We start from the raw sequence: 23654 nt of genomic DNA, 5'->3' as shown, positions 1-23654 counted from the left end.
AATAAGATAACAACGTTGAAACTGCATCACTGTCCATCACTGTTTCTGTAATTTAAGTCATGATAACATGCAGACTTTATACAGGAGATTAGTTAGTGTTGCAGTGTTAGTATTCCAGTGAAAATTAGTTTTAAACCTTCAATGCATTCTTCTCTTTTAACTATGTTTGCCCTGGGCCAAAGCACTTAACCCTCGAACTGCTGACATGACAGACGCAGAATAATAAAGTAGTAGCCAAGAAGAAAAAGCCTCATATGAATCCATGGAGAAATCATTGAAGCACATGTAGACACATTTATTCATATCAAGCAAAAAAGGGTCTTGGATTAAAAAAAACAGAATTCAGTGATGATCCAGTATTATTAATTTAATTTTTTAATTTTCCGCTATGAGGGCGAAAATACAACTAAGTAGTTAATCAAACTCTTCTAATCCTCTGAACTCTCTCTCTGTGAGAGGGACATTTAATCGTTATCTACGGCACCACTACTATGAATAATAATAATGATGATAACCTTAAGCCTTTTCAAAAACAGAGAAAGCAAATTATCATGAGAAACCGGAGCCCACTTTTCAGGATTGGTTCAGAGTTGGCAAAAGTAGCATCATATGAGCAGATATCCTTCTTATTATTTTAGATAAATTGGAGTCTCTTGATATGTTGAACAGAACGTGACAGTGTTTATAGGAAAATTTGAGAAAATACCAACAATAGTTACGTGTTGCACACACATAAACAGCAAAGCAATGAAAGACCTGTGGAAAAGGAGACAAAGTGTGATTTAGCAAAGCAAATTAAAAACACAGAATAAAATACATTGAAAATAATAAAATGTAATACAACAGAGAGATAAAAAGTAAAAAAAAAAAAAAAAAGCCGAATAAAACCAAATTAAAGCAGAATCAAGAATAAGAAGCTGCTTCATAAAAGTGTGTTTTGAGGGTGATTTTAAATGGGGCACAGATTCAGCACGCCGGATGTCCTCGGGCAGGGCATTCCAAAGTCTGGGCATTCTTACAGCAAATGCAAAAGTCACATGACCCGCTGCATGTTGACCTACTACAACTGTGACCACACATGAAGCCCAGATCTCGCAGTGTGTCTCCCCTCCAACAGAACGGTAATATTTAAAGCTCTGTAAAATTTATTAATTTGTTTTCTTTGCAGAATGTGGCAGAAATAGAACAAGCTTGTTTTCATTAGTGTATAAACACTGAGCCGCACAACATGTACAGAAGGTACGAGTCCTCTTGAATGGACGCTGCCATGTTGCAGCGGCGTGTTTCTACAGTAGCCCAGAACAGACAAACCACACACTGGCTATAGATAACCTTTACACTGTAGGTTCTTCTCTAAATGCTACTGAGCCCTACACATCGGTCCTTCCACCCAGTGGTTTTCAAGGTGGGGCCTGGCGACCTTCTGGAGTCCCCGATTGGGTTGTAAGTGGTCCCCAGCAAAAAGGAAGAACAGAATATTTTAACTTTTATCACATTTATAAGAAGATGGAACAACAAGGGAAGAAATAGCGTTGGCTGTTTTGATTGACTGTAATTTAAAGTGATTATTTGGGGTCTGATGTGTATTTATTGCGGGGGTCCTTGACATGAAAAAGTTTGCGACCCTCTGCTTTAACCCAAACGAACCAGCATGTCGATCTGCTGTATTCCCTCCTCCTGCTCACTGTGGCTGTCTGAGTATCAGTCCACCTGCTCTGTGCTGTAAGTTTCAAATGTCCTTGGAAATGTTAGAAGGCTGAAAAATACACAAAACTGTGAAAAGTTGCAGTGCATCCTTGTCAAGTCGTTGATGTGTTTGGCCCTTGCTGGCCTTCATTCTGACATGGCAAAATGTGCTGATCCATCACAAGAACCCATCCATCGCCTCCTTCATTTACATGTGTTTTAAACTCATGGATAGACGGTGACAGGTGACGGATTTCAGGGTTGTTTCTGTCTTTTTAAGCTGTTTTTTTCTTTTGCATCTAATCCTTGTTGTCTTTCAACAGAAAAAAGAGAGGGCATCTGTGGTCAAGAAGAACAATGCCTACGCTGTGGCGGTGGCCAACTACGCGCCAAACATCACCAAGGACTCCAGCACGCTTCCAACTATTGCCAAAGGCGGAGCTTCGGATCCCAACAAGCCCAAAGCGGACGGCAAAGCCCAAGACAGCAAGAAGACATTCAACAGCGTCAGCAAAATTGACAGGATGTCAAGGATTTTGTTTCCGGTCCTGTTTGGCAGCTTCAACCTTGTCTACTGGGCCACTTACTTAAACAGAGAACCCGTTATAAAGGACATGGTCCCCTCTAATTAGAGGCCGCTTTTAATGAGTTCTGGTCTGGGGACTAAGAGACGAACCAAATACCTCCAGCAACTGTGTACACATACCTTTGCAGAGTGAAGTCCTGGATTGCAGTGTGATCCTCTATCTCCGCCTGTTTTCTACACCGTCTGCAGCACTTTTGAGAAGCCTGGCTTTTGTAAATGTGTATGTATATTTATATTCATGGTTTCATGGTGACATATCGTGTGATTACTTCGATTAGAGTGCATATTTCCTTGAAAGTATGTTTCCAGTTACAGTATGTGGCCACTGTACATACGAGTCAAATGAAGAGTAAACACATAAACATTAACACATACATTTTATTTAAGATTACTTCTAAATGTGTTGAATTTTACTGGTAATGCCCACTCTCTTGATATTACAGTATATATTTTTCTTTTGAGTGAAAGGGACTGATTATATCATACTTCTTAACTTTCTTTGCCATCTCAGAGTGGCCTGACTCTTTTTTCTGTCCAAGCCAATGCAAAAACACACTTGTATAATATTGTTACAGTGTAAAAGTTGTTTTTATTATCTGTGACTGCAGGTATGGGGCTGCAATCAGACGCTGACCTCCAGAATTACTGACACACTCCGAGCCAAAAAGGTTGTAAATAAATAAATACAAAGGAAGATACAAAATTAGTGTGCTTGTGCATGCAAGACTTTATAATGCTGCCAGTCTGGGTTTACAGTGGTGTCATTTGGAGTGACATCTATATGAAAAACGAATAATTACAAAAGATGCAGATAGTGTGTTTTAAGGTGTTAGAGGCTAAAGCTCAAGCGGTTAAACGTGCAATATATAAGCTTTGCCACTTGAGGTTTCTCTTACATTAAATCAAAAACAAACGACGCAGTTTGATGACGTATCCGACGCATGTCGTGTTTTCCCAGAAGTTATGTAGCAACCAGAGGCGAAACGGACCGTTACCAAGAATAAATAACAGATTTTTCAGCTTGTTCATTGCTGTAAACATCTGGGATGACAGATGAAGGACACAGCTCAACAAAATATGTAACAGATGTTTAGAAGTTTTAGACATTTTAATACAGAAGTGTTACATATAATAGTTTTAGTTCATTTCATGAATGTTATATATTATCACATAAAATCGCTAATGTTTCTGTCAACTCCATGACATATGGAAAAAGTTGCATCAAGTCAAAAAAGTGCCGTTACTAAATGAGTTGCATGTTTACACACATTCTGTCAAGTTAAAATCTACTATTGAAAAGAATTTTATGATGAAGCCTTATATCTATCTGTAACTTAATAACTAAATGCGAATACCAGTAGCCATAAATGGTACTCTGAGTACTATCAGTTGCATCTGACAGAATGATAGAATGGAAGTCTATGAAGTTCATCTTTTATGTATGATTGTGTGATCTGATCATTAATAGAAACATTATTTATTAAAATTAAAATGCATTTATCACTTATTGATCTCTAGAGGGCAGGAGAGGACCACAAAGCTAGTTTTCTTAGCAAACAAAATGCCCACAGCATTTATGCATCCAGCAGAAACGGACCAACATTATCATGACGTCATAGTTGGTTTTTTTGCCACATTATAAATGTACGTCCAGTATTCACTCACCTTATAGCTCTGTTTTGGTCTCCACCAGCTCCTGATGAAATGTTCTGGGATTTCAGCATTTTAGTTGTTTGACTTTCCTCACCAGCCAGCTAAGACGCTAACTTACTAACCTAAGCACATGGGAGAAGTTAAACTGGTATTACATCTACATTACTCTGTGAACAGGAGAATTTTCTGCAGATTTGTCCACACAGCCGCTAAAGACACCTGTCTACTGCGCATGTATCCTACAAAAAGGAGTATATACAGAACTAATCGGCGTCCAGTAGTGTCCGCAGATGTCAGTTTGGACGTATAATCCAGCCCTTAATCTTCAGGGCTTTCTGCAGCAAAGACCTTTCTGGCAGAAAATGTTCTATTTCAATCCAAACCATGATTTCTTAAACCTAACCACGGAGGGATTTCTGTCAGAAGACACTGAAGGCGAACCTCTCTTGACAGCCAAACCTAAAGAAGTTATTAAAAGACAAATTAGGAGAGAAGCATGAAGGAGAAGATGCTGTTCACAAGCACACTAATAAGCTTCAATCACAATTTATTTTTAAAATTATTCAGATTTTTTTTTTTATTTCATCTGTTTATTTATTTTAGCAAGATTAAAATCCAAATAATTTCACTTGTTGGTTCCCACTTTGTGGTTTATTACAGCTTTCTATTGGCTGAAACGTGGTGGTTGTAACTCTGGAGGACGGTGCGGATGTGTTTGGTGTTGACTCGAGCACTGTGGCGGCACTAACCAGCATGTCTGCCATCGCGATTTTAGGTGATTAATTCATATCCAACGTCTGACTGTTTACACACACATTCCATGATCCCTGGAGCTATTTTGAGATAATCACAGATATTAAAGGGACAGGACTGCAAACACAGGACTGCTTCGTGCCAACATGAACTTGAGTGAATCATGTGTGGATGATTGTCACGTTCCACTGCCAGCAAACCTTTTGTGTAACAGCCTCAAATGAGAGGATGCAGTCAGGATTTGGGACTAAATGAACATTTTTTTTTTTTTATCATCGATTTGTTGTTTCATCTCGTGTTCTTGTGCAGGTTGATTGTTTTATACACTTAAACCCAGAAAGCCATATACAGTCATCATGTTATCCAGTTCCATCAGCAACAAAATAACAGGGAAAACCAGTGATTGTATTTATGAGCAAACTGTATTCGGCGAAGCAAAACCCGTTCTGACACGATCTCTGCTGTATATTATCATGTTCAGCCCCATATCAGTAGCCATATATGATACTCTGTGTTATTTTTCTCATGAAGTGACATGATTTTGCTTCACATCAATATTTCAGCTTAATTTAACCTTTAATTTTAATTGTTGAATCAAACTTTGCATGAAGATGAAATCTAGAATTTTATTTTATTTTTTACGAATTATGTTGTCGGATATATATTTATTTTTAATTCAGATTTTCTCCAACATCCTGATCGAATCTTAAACATTCCAGATAAAATGATTGTTCACGAGGTGGATGCTTGATTCAGTGCACAGTTTCTAATAAAAACACATATCATTTCAATTCTTTAGATCTATTTCTCCCATGTTTTTGAATTAGTCTGACTGTTACACTGTAAAGAAAAATCTCATTAACTTAATACAAATATACAAGTTTTATTATGTGTTAGTTAAACTTCTATTTCTAGTATTTTTACACCCAAACACTTCAGAATTTATTAAGTCTTAGTATATTTATTTAGTGGAATCAACTCATCTTTTCATGTTAGCTTAAAAGAAATACACAAGTTTTAGGAGTTTTTCTAACTTGAGGTCTTTTGACTTGAAATGATGAGTTGAATGAACGTACTCTACAGAGTTCAATCAACTTTCTCAAGTCATTCATTAAGTTTTTTAATGTAACATTATCAGCATATTTTCAGATATCCCAGCATTCATTGTTTTAGCGTGAAAGGTCTCCTCTCAGATTTGTTCATGTTTGTCAGTGTGACAGTCGGAGGAGTTGTTGGTTCAACTAAATATTTCAAGCTTGTTTAATGTGTTTTCTCAAGTACAACTAAATTAACTAAACTAAGTTTCTTTGATGAGGATTTTATTTATAGTATTTTATAATAGAATTTAGAATAATGTCATTTATAATCTATTTTATTTTCATTTGTTTATATGTTCTGCATCATTACAAAATTGCCTCAACTTGTCTTTTCAAATTCAGTCAACTTTAAATTTTAAGTTAGTCCAGACATTAACATTTTATTTTTGCAATGTCTTAGATTTTTTAAGCCAATACCGATACCAATATTTGAGTTTAAAAGTCTAATAATAGTATATTTGTTTTTATACCCCATTTATTTATTTATGATAGTTTTAAACAAACATTTATTTTACTTTTTAGCTGACATATACGCTGATATCAATATATCTGTTATGTAATATGTATCAGCCATGTCGAGGTCAGCTCCAGTGTCTCCCTTGGAATACAAATAAGCCGATATATTTCCAGTAGTCTGATCATGGGACCGTGAGTGAAGCAGCTCAGCTCTTCGTCAGCAGGAGAGGATGCTGTCAAGCGTTGCTTCTCTGCTGCCAGGGACTATCATTACCAGCGTGTTGGTAAAGCCCACAAAAAAGCCCTGTGGCACTGAGCTGTAATGCAAAGCTCGCTGAAGTTTCATTTTCCGGCCTGATCTTTGCACCACTCGAGCGCCGCTCTGCACACAGACCCCAGTGTGAGGTCTTCCCCTTCCCTGAGCTCCATCTCCTCAATCCACCGCTGACCCTGCTCATCCGCTCAGAGGCCGCGGCCTGACAGAAATCAATACTGATGGATGTGAGGTGTCCAGTAGGACGGCACAGCAGAGCCAGAGACGTGTACGGGCATGTCTGGAAATCTTCATAATTGAGGCTCATTTACAGTTTATTCAAAGTGTCAGACAGGACAACTCAAAAATAACACCACCGCGTTTCATTTTAAGGTGGATATTCGACAAACATCCACTCCAGCTGCGTAATAACGCTCAGTTTCATCCTGTGTTGTTAGTAACAGAAGGACAGTTAGCTTGCCTCTTTATCATCACACTCACCACTGGGAGCTGATTTAAGAAACATCAATAAAATACTCCTTTAATGACACGACACCAATGTTTTTTCTATGTCATACCTCCATGCTGACTTGCTCATATTGGTGAAAACTGTTAATAAGAAATTATTCTAAATTGGCCTCATGTAGCACACTGATTTTAATTGCTAATGTGCAATTTCTTTATTTCACATAAATATTTTGACAGAAATGTCTTCCATCTTCCATGTAATGTCACCCGGTGACTCCAAATCAATACCAAACATTATTACTACCCAGGACACACAGGACTCGCCTCCACTTATTGAATTATAGTGCTTCTTCTGTTTTATAGAAATATCCGTCTTATTATTCTGTTCTCATAATATTATCTAATATTCTACTAGACATGTGCAGTTGAAACCAACGACATCTTTATCCTCCCTGAAGCATTAGATTTGTTTCAAAGAGGTGATTTATTTGCATTTTAATTTCCTTTCTAAGCATTTTCTTATTGTGTGCTGCCCATCGCCAGACGCTGAGGTATGAGACCATCTTCCACAGTCATCATACCTGTTAGAGTGAAAAACAGATTCTCTAGTTATTAATCTACAGTATGTACCTACTGGGTCACATTATATGGAAGAAAAAAAAAATATTTCCTATTAAAATGTGCCTGTAAAACAAACACATCAGTAATGAAAATATGAGACTAATTTAGTATAAGTGTTTGGTGTGTTGACACAATTGGTTTTGTGTCATTATGTAAATGCTGGGTCACTGTGCAAAGCATCTTAAGTTACAAAAAATAGTCACATTTCTTTAAAATAACAAAATTGAGCTTTTTTTTAATGGGAATAAAAAAAATGTGGAAGCTTAAACGCAACAAATTGCACGAAGGCCACAAACTCAAGCTGTCAGACAAAATAAATGAAGCTAGAAAAAACGATGCATTAATTTAGCAATTAAAATAACACAACTACAGAGTCTGTTAAACATGAAATCTGTGCAGTTTTGTGGTTTGAACATTAACCTATGCATGCCAAGCTGACATTTACATTTACGCCATATTTTTAGCCTAAATCTTCACTGTAGATTCTTAGCTTGTAGCCACATTCAGGTGACGAGCAGTATGGAGGCATTTTATGTTTTGTTTGCTTCATTTGTTTCAGATTTTTTTTTTACATTTGAACACTGGCCAACATTCACTTACATTGTTTGGAAGATTCTGCAACACTGTTTTCCTGTGAAACTCCAGCAGTGTTTTGTGGACTAAAAAACTAAACCCGACATTCAGTCGGCATGATGGTGAGTAGCTAATGACTGCTTTTTCTTTTTTGAGTGAACTATCCCTTTAATGTTATACCAATGGTTTTCCCGCTACAACAAGACAAAATGGGAAAGGATGATATAAGAGAAAATGCGTCATGTGATCTCATTTATCATTTATTAAAAAATAGATTTTCTGGTAGCTTTAAAAGGTTCCTATAATGTATAAATAACTGACTCTTGGGTAAAACCATTTCGAGAGCTGTTTTATCTCCAGTTTGTGTCTCTCACTAATTATTATTTTCACACTTGAGACTTGTACTTTCATGATTCAAGACTTTTTCACAGCAGACATTTTGACATGAAATTAGTAGTGTGAACACCGGTGTTATCAGTGATACTAATTAAGGTTCCGTTCCATTCAGGTTAAACAGAGTGATCAGGGTGGTGCTCTTGTGCATGTTGGCTCACTGGAAAGTCTCTGCTGCACTAAATGGAATGGGACCTTAATTAGTATAATTGGTTACACCTGTGTTTATTATTTCATGTCAATATGGCTGCCATGAAAAAGGTCTATTGGTGTCACAGAGCAAAGGAACAGAACCAAACTACTAACTCCACGGGTCATTTGACAAAAACCAGATTCACAAGTTTTCAATTTTCCAACTTTTTGTTCAGCTAAACAAAAATGCCAGCTGCTGGAAAACATTTTCAAATACTACACAAATACATTCGCATTCGTATTTTCTTGCACTTCAAAACAATCAGTTTTGTGTGGTTTAAGAAATGCTATTTGGAAAATTACTTAAATATCTTTTTGCAGAAGCCAGTGTGAGTTATTGAGGAATCTGTAAATGTCTTCAGAACAGGAGGTTAATATGTAGGTAATGTCTGTGAGATTTTTAGAGACCAGCTTGTATTATCTTTTAAGAAAAACTGATGCTTAGCTCAGTGTAAAATGTAAAGAAAAAAAATATGATTACGTGACAGGCAGAAACTGGAGCTAATAGAGCCTTATTATCTCTGGTTGCACAAAGAAGAGCAGCAGTAATCTATTCTTGTGCGAGAGGCAGCTTCGTTGTCATAGCAACTGATATCCATTTTTATCCTTCATCTGACAGGTTGAGTAGGCGGGACTTCCGACTGCCGAAGCGTTTCCAAAGATAATGGTGTGTCAAGATAGTCATCCCCCACTGATGCTTTCAAATACTGTTTAAAACGTTATAATCCGTATATTATGATGTTACTCCAAATGTAGTCACTTACTGAATCCTAACTGTAAAAACAGTCAGTAGACATGAGCTGCTGTAATGTCTTGGTGTATAGCATTTAAAACATCGAAAAAAAAAAAACGTTTGGCAGAAGTGCTGTTAGTTTAGCAAATCTCGTTAGCGTTACACTAAACATTCGATGTATCGACGAGCGAACAATCATATTTTGTGAAGGAAAGCATTGACGATTTTCTCTCTCTTGCTTTCTTCATAAAAATGTAGATATTTATCTTATTTCTTTACATCATCTCTGCTTAAAAAAAACCCAAACAACTGCTGTTTCTAGAAGGGAACCCTAGACCCGTGAAAAGTCTCGCGAGATTTATCATTTCAGCCCAAAATATGATATTTCCCTTACCATAACCAAGTGGTTGTTGTCCATAAACATACTCAAATCCTAATCACAGCATTAAAACATTATAGAATATGATCAGTTTACACAACGTGCACAGTGAAAACATAATGCGCTCAAATCTCGCGAGAGTTTTACAAATTAAGGGTTCCTTGTACACGCGACCAAAATGAACATCATTTCCCACAAGTCTTTGCCGGTGAACTGTAACCCAAAATGTCAGCACCCTAGGAACTCATGCACCGGGGTGATTATAGGACTATTTACTATACAAAATCTTTACTTTGTCGTCGTGACATTTCACCAATAGCCCGCCATTGTGGCAATAGTCCAGTCTTATTCATGACGATATAAAAGTATTCAAGAGCTAGCTTACCAAGCTAACGCCAGCTAACATTTATTTATCCTTCATGCTGTGAGGTAACTTGCTTGGTAGCTTAACATCATGTCGTTTTCTCTAGTGAAGCGGTGGTGTGAATCACCTCTATTAAGACGTGTTGTACAGTTCAAAATGTGTAGAAAGAGAATACAAAACTGTAACATGACCTACACGCTGCTGAGACATCGCTGGATGAAAAGACTGCCCGTGTTCTCCACCAGCTTCAGGATGGTCAGCACACAAACCAACAACAAGGTAACAAAACACAGTTAAAAATAGGTTCAGATAACGTGTTAGCTGCATAACTGGGAAACATTACGTCTCAGGATTTCTTCCTTTTCGTAACTGTGTAATGCAGTGTTGTTACAGATAGAGATCACATCTAAACTAAAGGGCTGAGAAGTGTTGAGAAACTTAATATTCATAAAGCTGTTCTGTTTTATAGCCTCATACTTACCCCAGTCAGTAATAGACATAATAAGTAATCTGCTTAAAATACTACTATATCTTTAAGATGGGGTACTGTGTGGCTGCCATAGTAATAATCATGCTTCTTTCCTTTTATTTTTAAGGAAACTGTTGACCTGTCTAAGTTTCCTGCAGACAGAATCAGGAATTTTTGCATCATTGCTCATATTGACCATGGAAAAAGCACTTTGGCTGACAGGCTGTTGGAGATGACAGGTATGTTTGCTCATCACACTTCATATCAGTGTTTCCCCACCTTAGTTTTTGTGAAATCAACTTTTTTTTGTTTTCAAATAAAGAACTCTGATGATCTTAAAGAGGAATGCACAATTAATTTAGGTAGTATATTGTGTAATATGGTCAAGTGCAATATCCAAACCACAGAAGCTGCAATTATTTGATGCAGGAAAAAAATGTGTGAACAAACGGCATTACAGTGATGTACCATAGTGCTGCTGTGATGCCTTGACCTGTAAATCTTGTTCTCCAGATGTAAGAAAACATGTGTATTTGGTGCAGACCCCAACAAATGCCACACCATCATGATTTTAATCATTTCTTTAATTAAAATTGATGCAGAAATGATAATTTCCACGAATCTTGAATCATATTACAATCACGATATGATTTTTGTTTACCATATCGTGCAGCTCCAATTTCAGAAAGGTTTACAGCACAAGTCATGCCACAGTGGTTTAAGTCTCTATCTCTCTCTTTCTCTCTCTCTCTCTCTCTCTCCCTCTCACACACACACAATGTCAAGAATCAGGTCACTGTTGAGGTTCAGACATAGTAAGATAATTAATAAACCATATTATACCAGCTGTTAATAACATGATTGCAGTTAACACAGTGTGTTACTAATGGATGTCACTGACAAACAGGTGCCATAGCAAAGACTGAGAAGAACAAACAGGTGTTGGACAAACTTCAGGTGGAGCGAGAGAGAGGGATAACAGTGAAGGCCCAGACAGCCTCTCTGTTTTACAGCCACGAGGGAGAGCAGTACCTCCTGAACCTCATCGACACACCGGTAAGTGCTGGATGAATGGGCCAAACAGAGGACTTAAGGGACTTAGTTTAAGAGTTGTCTTTTTTCATTTTCAGTTCCAGTTTGGTTAGCTTTAGGCAACAAAATTATTTGGTTAGGTTTAACAAGCCTTTCTAGCAGAAAACCCTTAAGGCAAACATCACCCATGTGCAATCCACTTCAAAACAATGAGTACAAGTCTCACCAGAGTTTTGCCAATCTAGTGTTGCCGTCTGGAAACGACCTTGTGGAAGTGCGCCTGGTGTTTCTGAGAGGAAAAATCTGTCGTGTCGAATGTTTTAAACAATTTGACTTGAGCCTGCAACTCTTCAGGCAGTAAAGTGAAGTGTTTCTCATCTACATTTCAATCCCTGACACCAGTAATTCAGATTGTAAATCCACATAATTGCTTCCTTCCTTAATTGTTTTTGTTCATGGTTGCTACTGTGAAGACTTTTGATGTGTTTCTTAATTTGCTAACGGAAAACACAATCAAAAATGGATGGATTTTGGCTGTAGAATAGATTGATGATGTGTAATATAGCCTTTTTTTACTTATTATTGTTGTCCTGTTGAACAGTTGCGTATGTAAAACTAACAGCACCAGCTATTTTATCCAAAATATAATTACTGTCACATCTGAACAAAATGGCCTCTGACTGAAAAAGTGGAAAATTATTTTGTCACTCAGTTTTTTGAATCTCCGGTGCTTTTACTCTCTGCAGGGTCACGTCGACTTCAGTTATGAAGTGTCTCGGTCGATTTCTGCATGCCAAGGTGTCCTGTTGATTGTCGATGCCAATCAGGTACAAAACCAGACTTCTAGCTGCCAGTTTCCCCAGTTAATTATTGAGGATGTTCATGCTTCATGTGACACAGTCATTAAAGTTTTCCTGTCGTGTGAAGGGGGTTCAAGCGCAGACGGTGGCCAACTTCTACCTTGCTTTTGAAGCTCAGCTGGAAATCATCCCTGTCATTAATAAGGTACACTAAGACCTACTTATTTTTGTTTTAATCACATATTATTCTTCTAATTTTAATATTCTTTCTAATTTTTTCTTATGTCTCCTGTAGATTGATTTGAAAAATGCTGATCCAGAGAGAGTGGCGTCTCAGATTGAAAAGGTGTTTGATATTCCACGTGAAGAGTGCATCCGGGTGAGTTGGATCATAGGTAAGCTGCTTTTTGGTTTTCAGTATCACTTATTAGAGAATATTCTCTTCATCTATGATCTCATGTTTTTCAGATTTCAGCTAAACTCGGAACAAATGTTGAAAAGGTTCTCCAAGCGGTTGTGGACAGAATTCCTCCGTAAGAAGCTTCGGTTGGTTTCATTTCTCACATTAAAACGTGTTTGACACATCGAGGTGAAGCTTTTTTTATCATCTTTGTCTTCTCAGACCTGTGGCGAGTCCCGACGACCCGTTCAAAGCCCTGGTGTTTGACTCCAATTTCGACCACTACAGAGGAGTGGTGGCCAACATCGCCGTGTTCGGGGGTCGGGTCAGAAAGGGGGACAGGATCATGTCAGCGCATCTCGGCAAAACCTACGAGGTCAACGAGCTGGGGCTCCTCCGGCCAGATGAGCACCCGACACAGAAGCTGTATGTGCCACTCCTCCTCCTCCTCCTCTCATTTCATTTCTCCCACTGGTTATCTCATCCAGTAGAGCTGAAATGATTAGTCGATGAATCGAGCAGTCCAGCAACAGAAAAATAATTTGCAAACATTTTTATAGCCTCAGTCTATAAAATGTCTTCAGATCTTCTTCTTTTGCTCAACCAACAGTCTAAAACAAAGACTCTTCACTTACAATCATAATAAAAGCAGCAAATCCTCACATTTAAGAAGCTGGAACCAGCAAAAAAAAATTATGCTTATGAAACGATTACTTAAAATAGTTTGCAACTAATCTTCTTTGGCTCAACTAAAAGTATAACTGCTGCAGCTCTAGCTGGATGCCAAACATGTTGGTTCCAACTTCTCAACTATGAATGCAACTAACTAAATAACTGCAGTAAGTGAAAACAAGCGATTCGGATGGATTTTGAGCAGATTATTTTCTTGTGGATATTGTGTCAGAGATGGGTTTTCCTAATAAGTTTGGAACTTTTTATATTATATAAATTTCTATCAATCATACAGGATTATTAGGCTTCTTTTCTGACGAGGTCACTGACACTTGGCCATTGTTCGATCAGCTCTTTTGCTGGTTTAACTGTGTACTTTTCTAATGCAGGACGAGACTGATAAAGTAGAGAATAAAGTCTCTGTGAATGTAGTTTGAGTTCAGGTCTTTACTGTTCCTTTATCCTGTGAGATTTTCTTTTTAACTTTATATCTTGAATAATTATCAAAACTGTAAAGATAAGAATTTAATTTAGTTCTCTTCACAGAAATTTATAAAATGTTGAGCTGTAGGCCTACTAGTTTTCTTCCACCCCTTCAAATCAAGAAGCTTTGTGACCTCCTGTGAGTCTTTGGTGACCCCCTGAGCAGATCGGGTCCCCCAGATTGGGAACCAGTGTGCTAGATTCTCAGTAAAATTGAGCAGAGGTTTATTTAAATTCTGCCTATTGCAACAGACATGTAAAATATCCTAAAATGTTTAATGTAATACATTGTTTGAACTCTGATTCTGACGCCGCCACAGCAGCTGTTTGAACAGCCTGATGTACTGTATGTGTACAGTTTGTTTGTAATAAACACTGATCCACACAGTTGATAAACAGTGGATTTTTTTTTAGTGATTATCTACCAAGATGCTTGTTTACTTTGCATTAGTGTAACTCTCTTTGACTGCTGTGCAGATTTGCAGGCCAAGTTGGATACATCATAGCAGGGATGAAGGATGTAAAAGAGGCGCAGATCGGTGATACACTGTACCATCAGGAGCAGCCGGTGGAGGCTCTGCCCGGGTTTAAACCTGCCAAAGCCATGGTCTTTGCTGGTAAGAAGTCTTCTCATCTGCTGTTGCTTCTTGCTGTAAGATACAGGGTTCACACAGACTTCACATACTTCAATTTTATTTGTTTTTATTTTTCAAGGTATGAAAAGTGCTTGGATTTTTGATAAAGTGTTTGAAATTGCTTTAAAATTGTAACTGTATTACGTTTCATAATAAACTGCTACCTGACAGAGTAGATAAAGAAATAAAATAAGTTGGATATTGACTCAGCCAGGTCATATCAGATGCAAAATCCACTTACAGACAGGTGACAGTTTTTGAAACAATAAACTTTGTTGTGTTTTACTTTTAATTTGTCACCCTTCTGTAGGATCATGAAACATCATTTTTGTTGTCTATAGCACAATAACATCTGATTCAATGTGATGAAGGAGTGAAACAATCATTTTGAATATATGTTAGATGTGTCACAATTATATTAAATTGAAGATCAAACAATACAGCCTTTGAAATTCAACAAATTCAAATCAAAGGTAAAATCTGCAATTCCCCAAGTGTTCTTTTTTCTCCTTCTTGACCTACCTATGCGTTTGGCGCATGTCTGAAGGAAAAATAAACATTTAAAAGACAACACAGTGTAGCTTACCGGCCATTGTAGCGTACTTGATACCATAAAGAGTTTTTAATATTAATGACAGTTGTCAGTGCACAAAAACAATGATCTGTTGATCTTTACAAATCAAGACTTGATAGTCTGACAATGGCAGAGCAATAAGTCCAGCAAAAAACTCCATTAACGGCCTCCATACTGCTCATCTGGTGTAATCCAAGTCTCTTAAAGCCCCAACATGCACGTGCACACCATCACACCACACACAGCCAGCTCAGGCGATGTGCATGTGCATGAGAATGTGACTCTAACTACAGTGAAGATTTAGGCTAAAAACATGGTGGAAATGACGTCTTTCAAATCAACTTGGCATACTGGGGCTTTAGGAGACTTGGATCACACCAGGTGAGCAGTATAGACGCATTTTATGTTTGACTTTTTTTATTCTGCAACACTGTTTTTCTGTGAAACTCCAGCAGTGCTTTTTGGACAAAAAAACTCAACTTGACCCTTCAAATCTCAGCATGAGAGTGAGCAGATAATGACTGAATTTAAAGTTTTGGGTGAACTATCCTTTTAGGGAACCCTGCAATAAAATTTTAATAAGATCTGGAATAGATACCATTGCATTATCACTCTGTACATAACTGAACTGCCCTTTCAAACTTTTTATTTTACATACATTCAAACATAAAACCCCTTCAGTGCATGTTATTTTTCAATAGCCAGTACAGTAAGTGCAGTCAGTGCTTTCTAAGTAAAAGAAAAGAGTCCAGTCTGAGTCCTGATGTGCACTCTGTCTCTTGTTTTTCCGTCCCTCAGGCATGTATCCGATGGACCAGTCGGAGTACCCGGGCCTTCGCAGTGCCATTGAGAGGCTGACCCTGAATGACTCAAGTGTCACAGTGCAAAGAGACAGCAGTCTGGCCCTGGGAGCAGGCTGGAGGTTGGGACGACTGCTTTGAATTAGAATGAAAAATGGCTTTAAGAGCACAACAGTGGAGCGGGCCATTACATATACTGTGACAGCGGATGAAAACAAAAAGCGTGGGGCATTGAGTAGCGCGGACATGAAAAGTTCAGACCCTCAGGAGTCATGATGTTTGGACACTTTTGCAGAAAAGTTCTTCCTAAAAGTCACCAAATGTAGGAGAAGTAGCAAGATGTATCTTCTTTCTTATTGGTTTGTACACAAACTTGGACGTCATGTGATATGATTAATTGGGCAATAAGCAACTTTCTTTGGGACATACTTTGTGTTGCCAAAACGGAAAGCCAAGCAAGACTTTCTTTATCATCAGGGGTCAGATCAGTCCAGATGGTGTAAATTTGATTCTATTAGCGGCGGTGATTTAGATCATTTGGAGGAATGAAACCGCGCTGGAATAGTAATGAATCTTGCTCACTGTTGAACTCTTTCCAAACCGGCTCTTTGTAATTAAAAGCATGAATATCAATTATAAAACTTGAGTGAACTTGTGACCCTTCCTGTCCCCTCCTGCAGACTTGGCTTCCTGGGTCTTCTCCATATGGAGGTGTTCAATCAGCGGCTGGAGCAGGAATACAATGCCTCTGTTATAGTTACGGCGCCCACCGTGCCCTACAAGGCCGTCCTCTCCTCAGCCAAACTCATCAAGGTAAGAGCCGTTTCCTGCTCGTATATTTATTGGTCTCAATGCTTGTACTGTGATTTCAGCAAAAAGAAAGTTTGAAATGTCTTGGAAATTAATGATAAATGGAAGCTCTGTGGTAATTCTGGCGTTCTTTTCTGTAAAATGATATATGGGAGACACTTGATGGAAAATACTTGAGAGGACAATCAAAACGTCCTTTTGGAAAGGCAAAATTATAGCCAATTTGAATGCATGATGTACTCGCAAGTTGACTTTCCCCCGGAAACAACATTTTCTCATCCTGTAGGTAGCAACTAAGTGTGATCAATTTATTTTCTCTCCTGTTTTTGATGACTTAAGAACAGGTGAAAAAAGGTTTTGAAGGGATAATCTTTCTTAGCTCCTCATCTGTGAAACAGGTGGGAAAAAAAACTGTTTTTGCAGGTGAAAAATAAAGTTCATTGTTCTGAGTGTTAACCACATGAGGCTGCACCAGCACCTCATGTCCTAAATAAAACTAAAAGCGCTCATGATTCCTTCTAAGTGAGTTTCTCCATGGGTTTTACAATGAAATTAGAGTTGTAGTTCCTTCATAAAACACAAAAAAACAGCATATCTACAAATAATTAAATTCAGGATAGAAACAAAATAAATACATATTTACAATAGATATGTATGCACCCAGGAAATGATTCTGTGGTGCATTTTTTTAATTTGCACCAGGTGGGTTGACTGAAGTAGCAACTGTAAGATGGTGATGATAATATTGTCGATATCTTCACATAAGAACTTTGACCTTTGGGAAACACTGTCCTTCAATGCATGCAGCATCTTTGATGTAAAAACACAGAGTCCTCCTCCTCTTGTCCTGCCGGAGTCTTGCGTATTGCATCCTGTCAGCTCAGAACTGGTCAAGTGTAACCGTTTTGATCTGGGATTTTGTGGAGCAGGTCTCTGTGTGGACACAACAGCCTCTGAGTCCCGTTTTGTCAGTTTTGTTTTCCTGAACAGACATTAGCCAGGAACAGGCTTTAGTCCCAGCTGTAGCTCTAGTCCCTGCTCTTTTCTCTCTCTCCTCCTGGGCTGGTCCGCGGTGGTGCGTCCAGCTTATCTGACTGCATGTTCGTAAGATGCAGACTGCATTTACTGATCGTCTCAAGATCCACTGCTTATGTATTTCTGTCATAGGTGACGCATGTTTCAGCAATAAAGCCGAAAAGATAACAGGTTAAAAGAGAAAAGAGGCAAAGTATGAAGGAGTTGCCGGCTGCAGCATCTCCAGTACATGCATAGCAGTGGCCATAGGAAGTATCGTATAACAACATAACTTGCAAACATGCATGGAGAAAAATTAAAACTCACCTTAAAGAAATGATGATTGTTTTCAGTCCTGTTTAGAACATGGGGTTGTGGTGCACTTCAGCCTCTTGTGGCCAAAATGAGCATTACAACAACAGACGCTAACGAAAATTATGGAATGTGATGTGATGTGATGGGATAAACATAATGTAACAGAAGTACTACGTGAATGTAAAGACAAACTTTTACTTCCATATTTCAAGCCTGCAGGTGACGAGTGTTTCACGCTCAAAACTTTTAGGTGGAGTATCACTGTAAATTCATGAAAGCTTTTGGAAAGACCTTTACCGGTTTTATTTGGAGGTTCAAATCTCAGTGGGTCTCCCTACAGGAGCACGGCAGCGAGGAGATAACCATCGTGAACCCCGCTCAGTTCCCTGACAGATCACTTGTGTCGGAGTATCTGGAGCCGATGGTACTCGGGACCATCCTCGCTCCAGACAGCTATACTGGCAAGATTATGAGTCTCTGTTTGGTAAGAGGAAGATGGAAAATGCAAATGAAATGAATGAAAAACTGTAGTCTATACTGTTTAACCTGAATGTGTTATTTCTGAGGGTTCATTTACATTCACATTAAGTGTATCTCTAACATTATTTAAAGGGTAGACCTTTTTTTATGTCAGAGATGGATGATGTGTTTGAATACTCACAGGCGAGTTGGCCTTATTCTCAAGCCTGTTGGAAAATGCATTTTGACAGGAGATACTAGAGTGCATCCTTGATTTTTACACTCTCCAAATTGGTCCTGAGCCAAAGAGAAAACAACACTTGAAAAAAGGAAGCACCCTTTGTGTTAGAAAATGTGTTTATATTTATGATGCTTTTTCATGCTCTCCCTCAGTTTCAAAAGTAATTGAGTAATTAGGATACCAAAGTAGCCCTTCTTGGATCGCTGAGATTGTAACCGTGTGGAGGCAGAAGTGTTATAATATTGTTGTTTTCTTTAAGAATCGCAGAGCCGTCCAGAAGAACATGGTGTACATAGACGACCAGCGTGTCATGATGAAGTATCTCTTCCCTTTAAATGAAATCGTTGTCGATTTCTATGATCAGCTCAAATCGCTCTCCTCTGGATATGCAAGGTAAAACTGAGCAAATACTCCGTCTATAAATACAAATAATGCACAGTCAGTCAGAAACACTTAGAGGGTGACTAATGGGTACAAAAAGCTTTGGAACTGGTCCAGTAGATAGCTTCATCTTACTCTACTGGACCAGTTCCAAAACTTTTTGTACATATTAGACCCCAAAATATGTGAAAAATAAGGCCTGGGTTAAAACTGCTGCAGTATTTATGGTAGGTAGTGGAAAGGTATTTCCTAGCAGTGTCATGGTCAATTAAAGGGATAGTTCGGATTATTTCATATAATGTTATAAGAGGTACTTATTGATGGTCAGTGTGTTACCGACTACAGATGCCAGTCAGAACGCCCTCAGTTTGGAGGAGTAAAGAGCAGCACCATCACTGAGGCTAAGCAGTGTACTGCTGTGGATGGCGTCAACAACAAAAAGTATTTTGGCCACTTTGGCTACAAAAAGGGCCATCTAAAAAAAAAACAAAAAAAAAACAACATCATTTCAAGTTTCTGCTATATTTAGAATATTTTGGCTGCTTTAATTTGCCATCAGACAGAGTTTTCTGACAGGAAACTGCAGTTATATAAGCCAATATCACATGCTCCAAACCAACCAGACTCCATGGGTGAAATCAGTAATTTTACCTCACAGAACACAGGAGTTGCTGGTCTGCAGCTGCCTGGATCTGTTTGTGTCTCTGTGTTGCTGTGTGACCACTGTGTCTAAAAAGGTTAGTTCGGATTCACCAAAGTCACACAGTAACACAAACAAACTAACCAACGCAGGCAGCGGTAGACCAGCAACTCCTGTTTTCTGTGAGATAAAATTACAGATTTTGTTTAAGGAGTCTGGTTGGTATGGAGACAGTACTATTTGGCTTATATAACAGCAGTTTCTCATCAGAAAAGGCTGACAACAAGGTAAAGCAGTGAAAATATTCTAAATGTGTACACTTAAACTGATATTGATTTTTTTCAGGTAGACCTTTGTTTAATGGCTAAAGTACCTCTTGTTGTTGCCCCTGTCCCACTGCAGTTCATGTTTGTGCTGTTACTCCTCTCTGCCTCTCCTAACTATAAGGGCATGCTGACCGGCATCTACTGTAGGTAACACAATTACTATTGATAAGTACCTCAAACAACCCCACATCAGATAAACCAAACTATCCCATTAAATTCTTATGAAAATGTCAATGACTCCTTTCTTTTTCCCTTCCCTCTCCGGTGCCCCTTTCCTTGAGTCGTTCATGAAACAATGTTGGATAAAAGTAAAATACTGTTTCACTTCTGACTCCATGATTTTGTCCTCCACAGCTTTGACTATGAGAACGCAGGCTACCAGGCTGCTAATTTGATTAAGATGGATATTCTGCTGAATGGGCGACCTGTGGAGGAACTCGCCACAATTGTCCACAGGTACAGCATATTTGACATTAAGGTTTTTTTTTAAATTTAATCGCTAAATATTTTGGGTAAGACGCTCCTCGTTTACCTCAGCAGGTGTAACTCTGATGCTGCTTGAGAGGATCCTCTTATTCCCTTGTCACAGCTTGCTCCCGCAGCTTAATTATCATCGCCGCTGTCACAGAAACGAACTGGCAGATTTTTATGAGTTTACATAATTTCAAGGTTATATGCTCCTTCATTACTTAAGTCATTCTCCTGAGCTTATGGAGCATGAAATGTATTCAACACCCAGGATAACATTAAAAAACGGCCTCTTGGCAGCCAGTGTTAACATTATCTATTAGTGTGACTTTACACACCGGACAAGGACTTCATTCCATTTGTGACAAGGACAATAGAGTAACTTCACAGGCGAAAAGTGATGACTCGGCACAGCAGATCTGTGTTTAATGTTCTTCGCTAGCAAAGCCAGGACAGACTTTGGTAATTGAAGGGCGCTATGCTTCACCAACGATGGCTACTCTGACCATTTACACTGTAAGCCTTGGAGCTGAGCCTAGCGTCGCTTCAGTCTGTTATGCTTTAAAGGCAACGCACCAATCACAGAGCAGAATATCTTTGGCATAAGGCACCTTACAGAATGAATGAAATATATGGTACGTGACTGGATCTAAGAGACAAGGATGGCCTGTTAAGCAGGGAATCTATTTGCATCTGCTTGATATGGAGGCTTTTATCTAAAGTACCTTGTAGTAGGACAAGGACACACAGTTGTATAGTAAAACTGTCTTTCTTTACCCATTAAATAGTTTGGGAAGTGTGTCTATTTATTTTCTTGCTGAGAGTTAAATGAGACATGTCTGTGCATTGAGTTTGAAGCAAGAACTAAGTGACAATTGTCTTAGCTTAACAAGCAAAAGGAAACTGCAAGCCAGTTTGTGTCAAATTAAAAAAAATATTCCAACACCTCTAAAGTTCATGACAGGGGTCGAGTTTTGGAAGTTTGGAAAATACTTAACTTAAACCGTTAGTTGTTTTCAAGGTTAGAAATATGCTTAAATTTGAATAGACTCAAAAATTACTGTGTAAAATGAAATGAAAAGGGGGATTTTTCCGGTCCGCTCGTCAAAGAGTCAAGAAGTTTCTGGTTTACGTACCTTGAAAGTGCTTGAAAAGTGCTTAAATTTGACTCTTAAACGTTACAGTATATCTTTTTAATTTAATCCAACACAAACATAAATGTGTAAAAGTAAAAGTAACATCAACGACCTGGCTTCCTATTGCAGAGAAATAGTTACTGCACAGGGATGAAAACGATTACCAGCTCCACAAAAAATTCCAGTTAACTTCCAGAGGGTTAGTATTACCATTTAAGATTTTAATTATAGTTAAGACCGTGCTTGATTACCACGCTTTCAGTCTCTCAGACAAAAGTGCAGCAGGAATGTTGATTTTCATTATAAAACTTGGTGAAATTATTTCAGTGTGTATCAGTACTTTCTGAACAGTATCAGCACATTTTAACAAAACCATGCTAAAACTGAAAACCATGATAATTTTGGTCACTATAATCATGACATGACATGTCGGTATAACTTAATTTTTTAACCAGGATAACTGTTACCTCCTGTTTCTAGTCTTTATGCTAAGCTAAGCTAACCACCTCCTGTAACTGGAGCTTCATATTTAATGCAAAAACACGAGTGTGGTGTCAAACTTCTCGTGCAAAGGCCTCAGGTATTCTCATGTTTGTCAAGTGAACAAGCATATTTTCCCAAAATGTCAACCAATTCTTTTAACCACACAGGACGGCCTTACTGTTTTTGACATAACTTGGAAAGGTGATGTATGTTGGCATTTGAGATTTTACACTGATTACTTTGATGATTAAAGTACGCCGTGATTAAAAGGTCATAATTTTACATTTTAAAATGCCGTTTTTGATTAAACTTTGACAGATGATGCATCTTGTTAGTGACTTCCCAAAGGGGGTTCCTGCAGTTAATTGGGATGACATATGACCACTGTATCATTATCAACCACTGTATATTGTGGTGGCATTTTGAGTAGATGTCATGCAGTAGTGTTTCACAGTTGTTTTTGGTCCTGATTGTGTGCTTTCCTTACAGAGACCGTGCGTACAGCGCAGGGAAAGCCATGTGTGAGCGACTCAAAGACTCCATACCAAGACAGATGTTTGAGATCGCCGTACAGGCAGCCATCGGAAGTAAGATCATCGCAAGGGAAACGTAAGTACAAGATCAGCACTAAACTAAAGGCTTTCTTAGAATGATTTGAGATGCAGAATAATGTGTATACAGAGAGCACTATGAATTGTTTTTGTGTACTAAATATTAACTTGCATTAAAAATCTGACAATGTTTGCCTGTTTCAGGATTAAGGCGTACAGAAAAAATGTTCTTGCTAAATGTGTAAGTAAAGTTTGTTTTTTTTTTACTTTTAAAAGTTGTTGAAACTGCAAATGTACCACCATCATTCTGAAGTATATATAATTCTTTGTGTTGGCAGTATGGAGGCGACATAACACGGAAGATGAAGCTACTGAAGAAACAGGCAGAGGGCAAAAAGAAGATGCGGCTTATCGGCAACGTGGAAGTTCCCAAAGACGCCTTCATTAATGTTCTGAAGAGGAAAGACAAATAGATTGAAACGCTACTGGTATATTATGTTACTATAATAATAGTATTATCAAATGCAACAGGCCCTGGAAGGCTTGGCTAGATTTTCTCCAAATAAAGTGGTCATTGGTGCTATAAAGTGCTGTAATTGTGCTGATTTCCACAATATGCATCATTAATTCCTCTCTGACATTTGACAGATAATTTGCCAGGAAAAAAATTACATGTTAAAAAAATCAGTGTCTCCTAAAACTTTACTTTGCTTTCAGTTAACCCACATTAATCCAATGCTTCACCAACACATATGATG

At 38.3% G+C, this 23654-nt stretch overlaps 2 protein-coding genes across 5 annotated transcripts in view; both read left to right on the top strand.

The window, feature by feature from the left end:
• gabra2b (gamma-aminobutyric acid type A receptor subunit alpha2b) overlaps positions 1 to 3613 on the top strand; it is a 53063-nt gene extending 49450 nt beyond the window's left edge. For all 4 annotated transcript variants that reach the window (XM_084718786.1, XM_084718784.1, XM_084718783.1 and 1 more), the window contains one exon: positions 2010 to 3613. In XM_084718786.1, the coding sequence (XP_084574912.1) occupies positions 2010 to 2318 (309 nt within the window). In that variant the 3' untranslated portion in view covers positions 2319 to 3613. The remainder of the gene's footprint in view (positions 1 to 2009) is intronic.
• A 6432-nt stretch (positions 3614 to 10045) lies between these two features.
• Positions 10046 to 23483, top strand: guf1 (GTP binding elongation factor GUF1). The gene is made up of 17 exons (XM_084718781.1): positions 10046 to 10486; positions 10804 to 10915; positions 11584 to 11732; positions 12455 to 12535; positions 12636 to 12713; positions 12804 to 12887; positions 12977 to 13041; positions 13131 to 13334; positions 14541 to 14680; positions 16071 to 16194; positions 16753 to 16885; positions 18552 to 18695; positions 19171 to 19304; positions 20613 to 20714; positions 22835 to 22954; positions 23101 to 23137; positions 23235 to 23483. Exons 1-17 carry the CDS (start codon positions 10298 to 10300, stop codon positions 23367 to 23369), a joined length of 2031 nt encoding a protein of 676 aa, XP_084574907.1. The 5' UTR covers positions 10046 to 10297; the 3' UTR covers positions 23370 to 23483.
• Positions 23484 to 23654: the final 171 nt, after the last annotated feature.

This window comes from Lutjanus erythropterus, chromosome 5 (genome assembly GCF_056507025.1).
Source record: "Lutjanus erythropterus isolate fLutEry1 chromosome 5, fLutEry1.hap2, whole genome shotgun sequence".
NCBI lineage: Eukaryota > Metazoa > Chordata > Actinopteri > Lutjaniformes > Lutjanidae > Lutjanus > Lutjanus erythropterus.
This window is presented reverse-complemented; position numbering and strand designations above follow the sequence as displayed.

Coding starts and splice junctions, on each gene's coding strand:
- guf1 (XM_084718781.1), top strand. CDS start 10,298: ATGTCGTTTTCTCTAGTGAAGCGGTGGTGTGAATCACCTCTATTAAGA. Junction 12,888..12,976: donor CACGTGAAGAGTGCATCCGG/GTGAGTTGGATC, acceptor CATGTTTTTCAG/ATTTCAGCTAAACTCGGAAC. Junction 22,955..23,100: donor AAGATCATCGCAAGGGAAAC/GTAAGTACAAGA, acceptor TGCCTGTTTCAG/GATTAAGGCGTACAGAAAAA.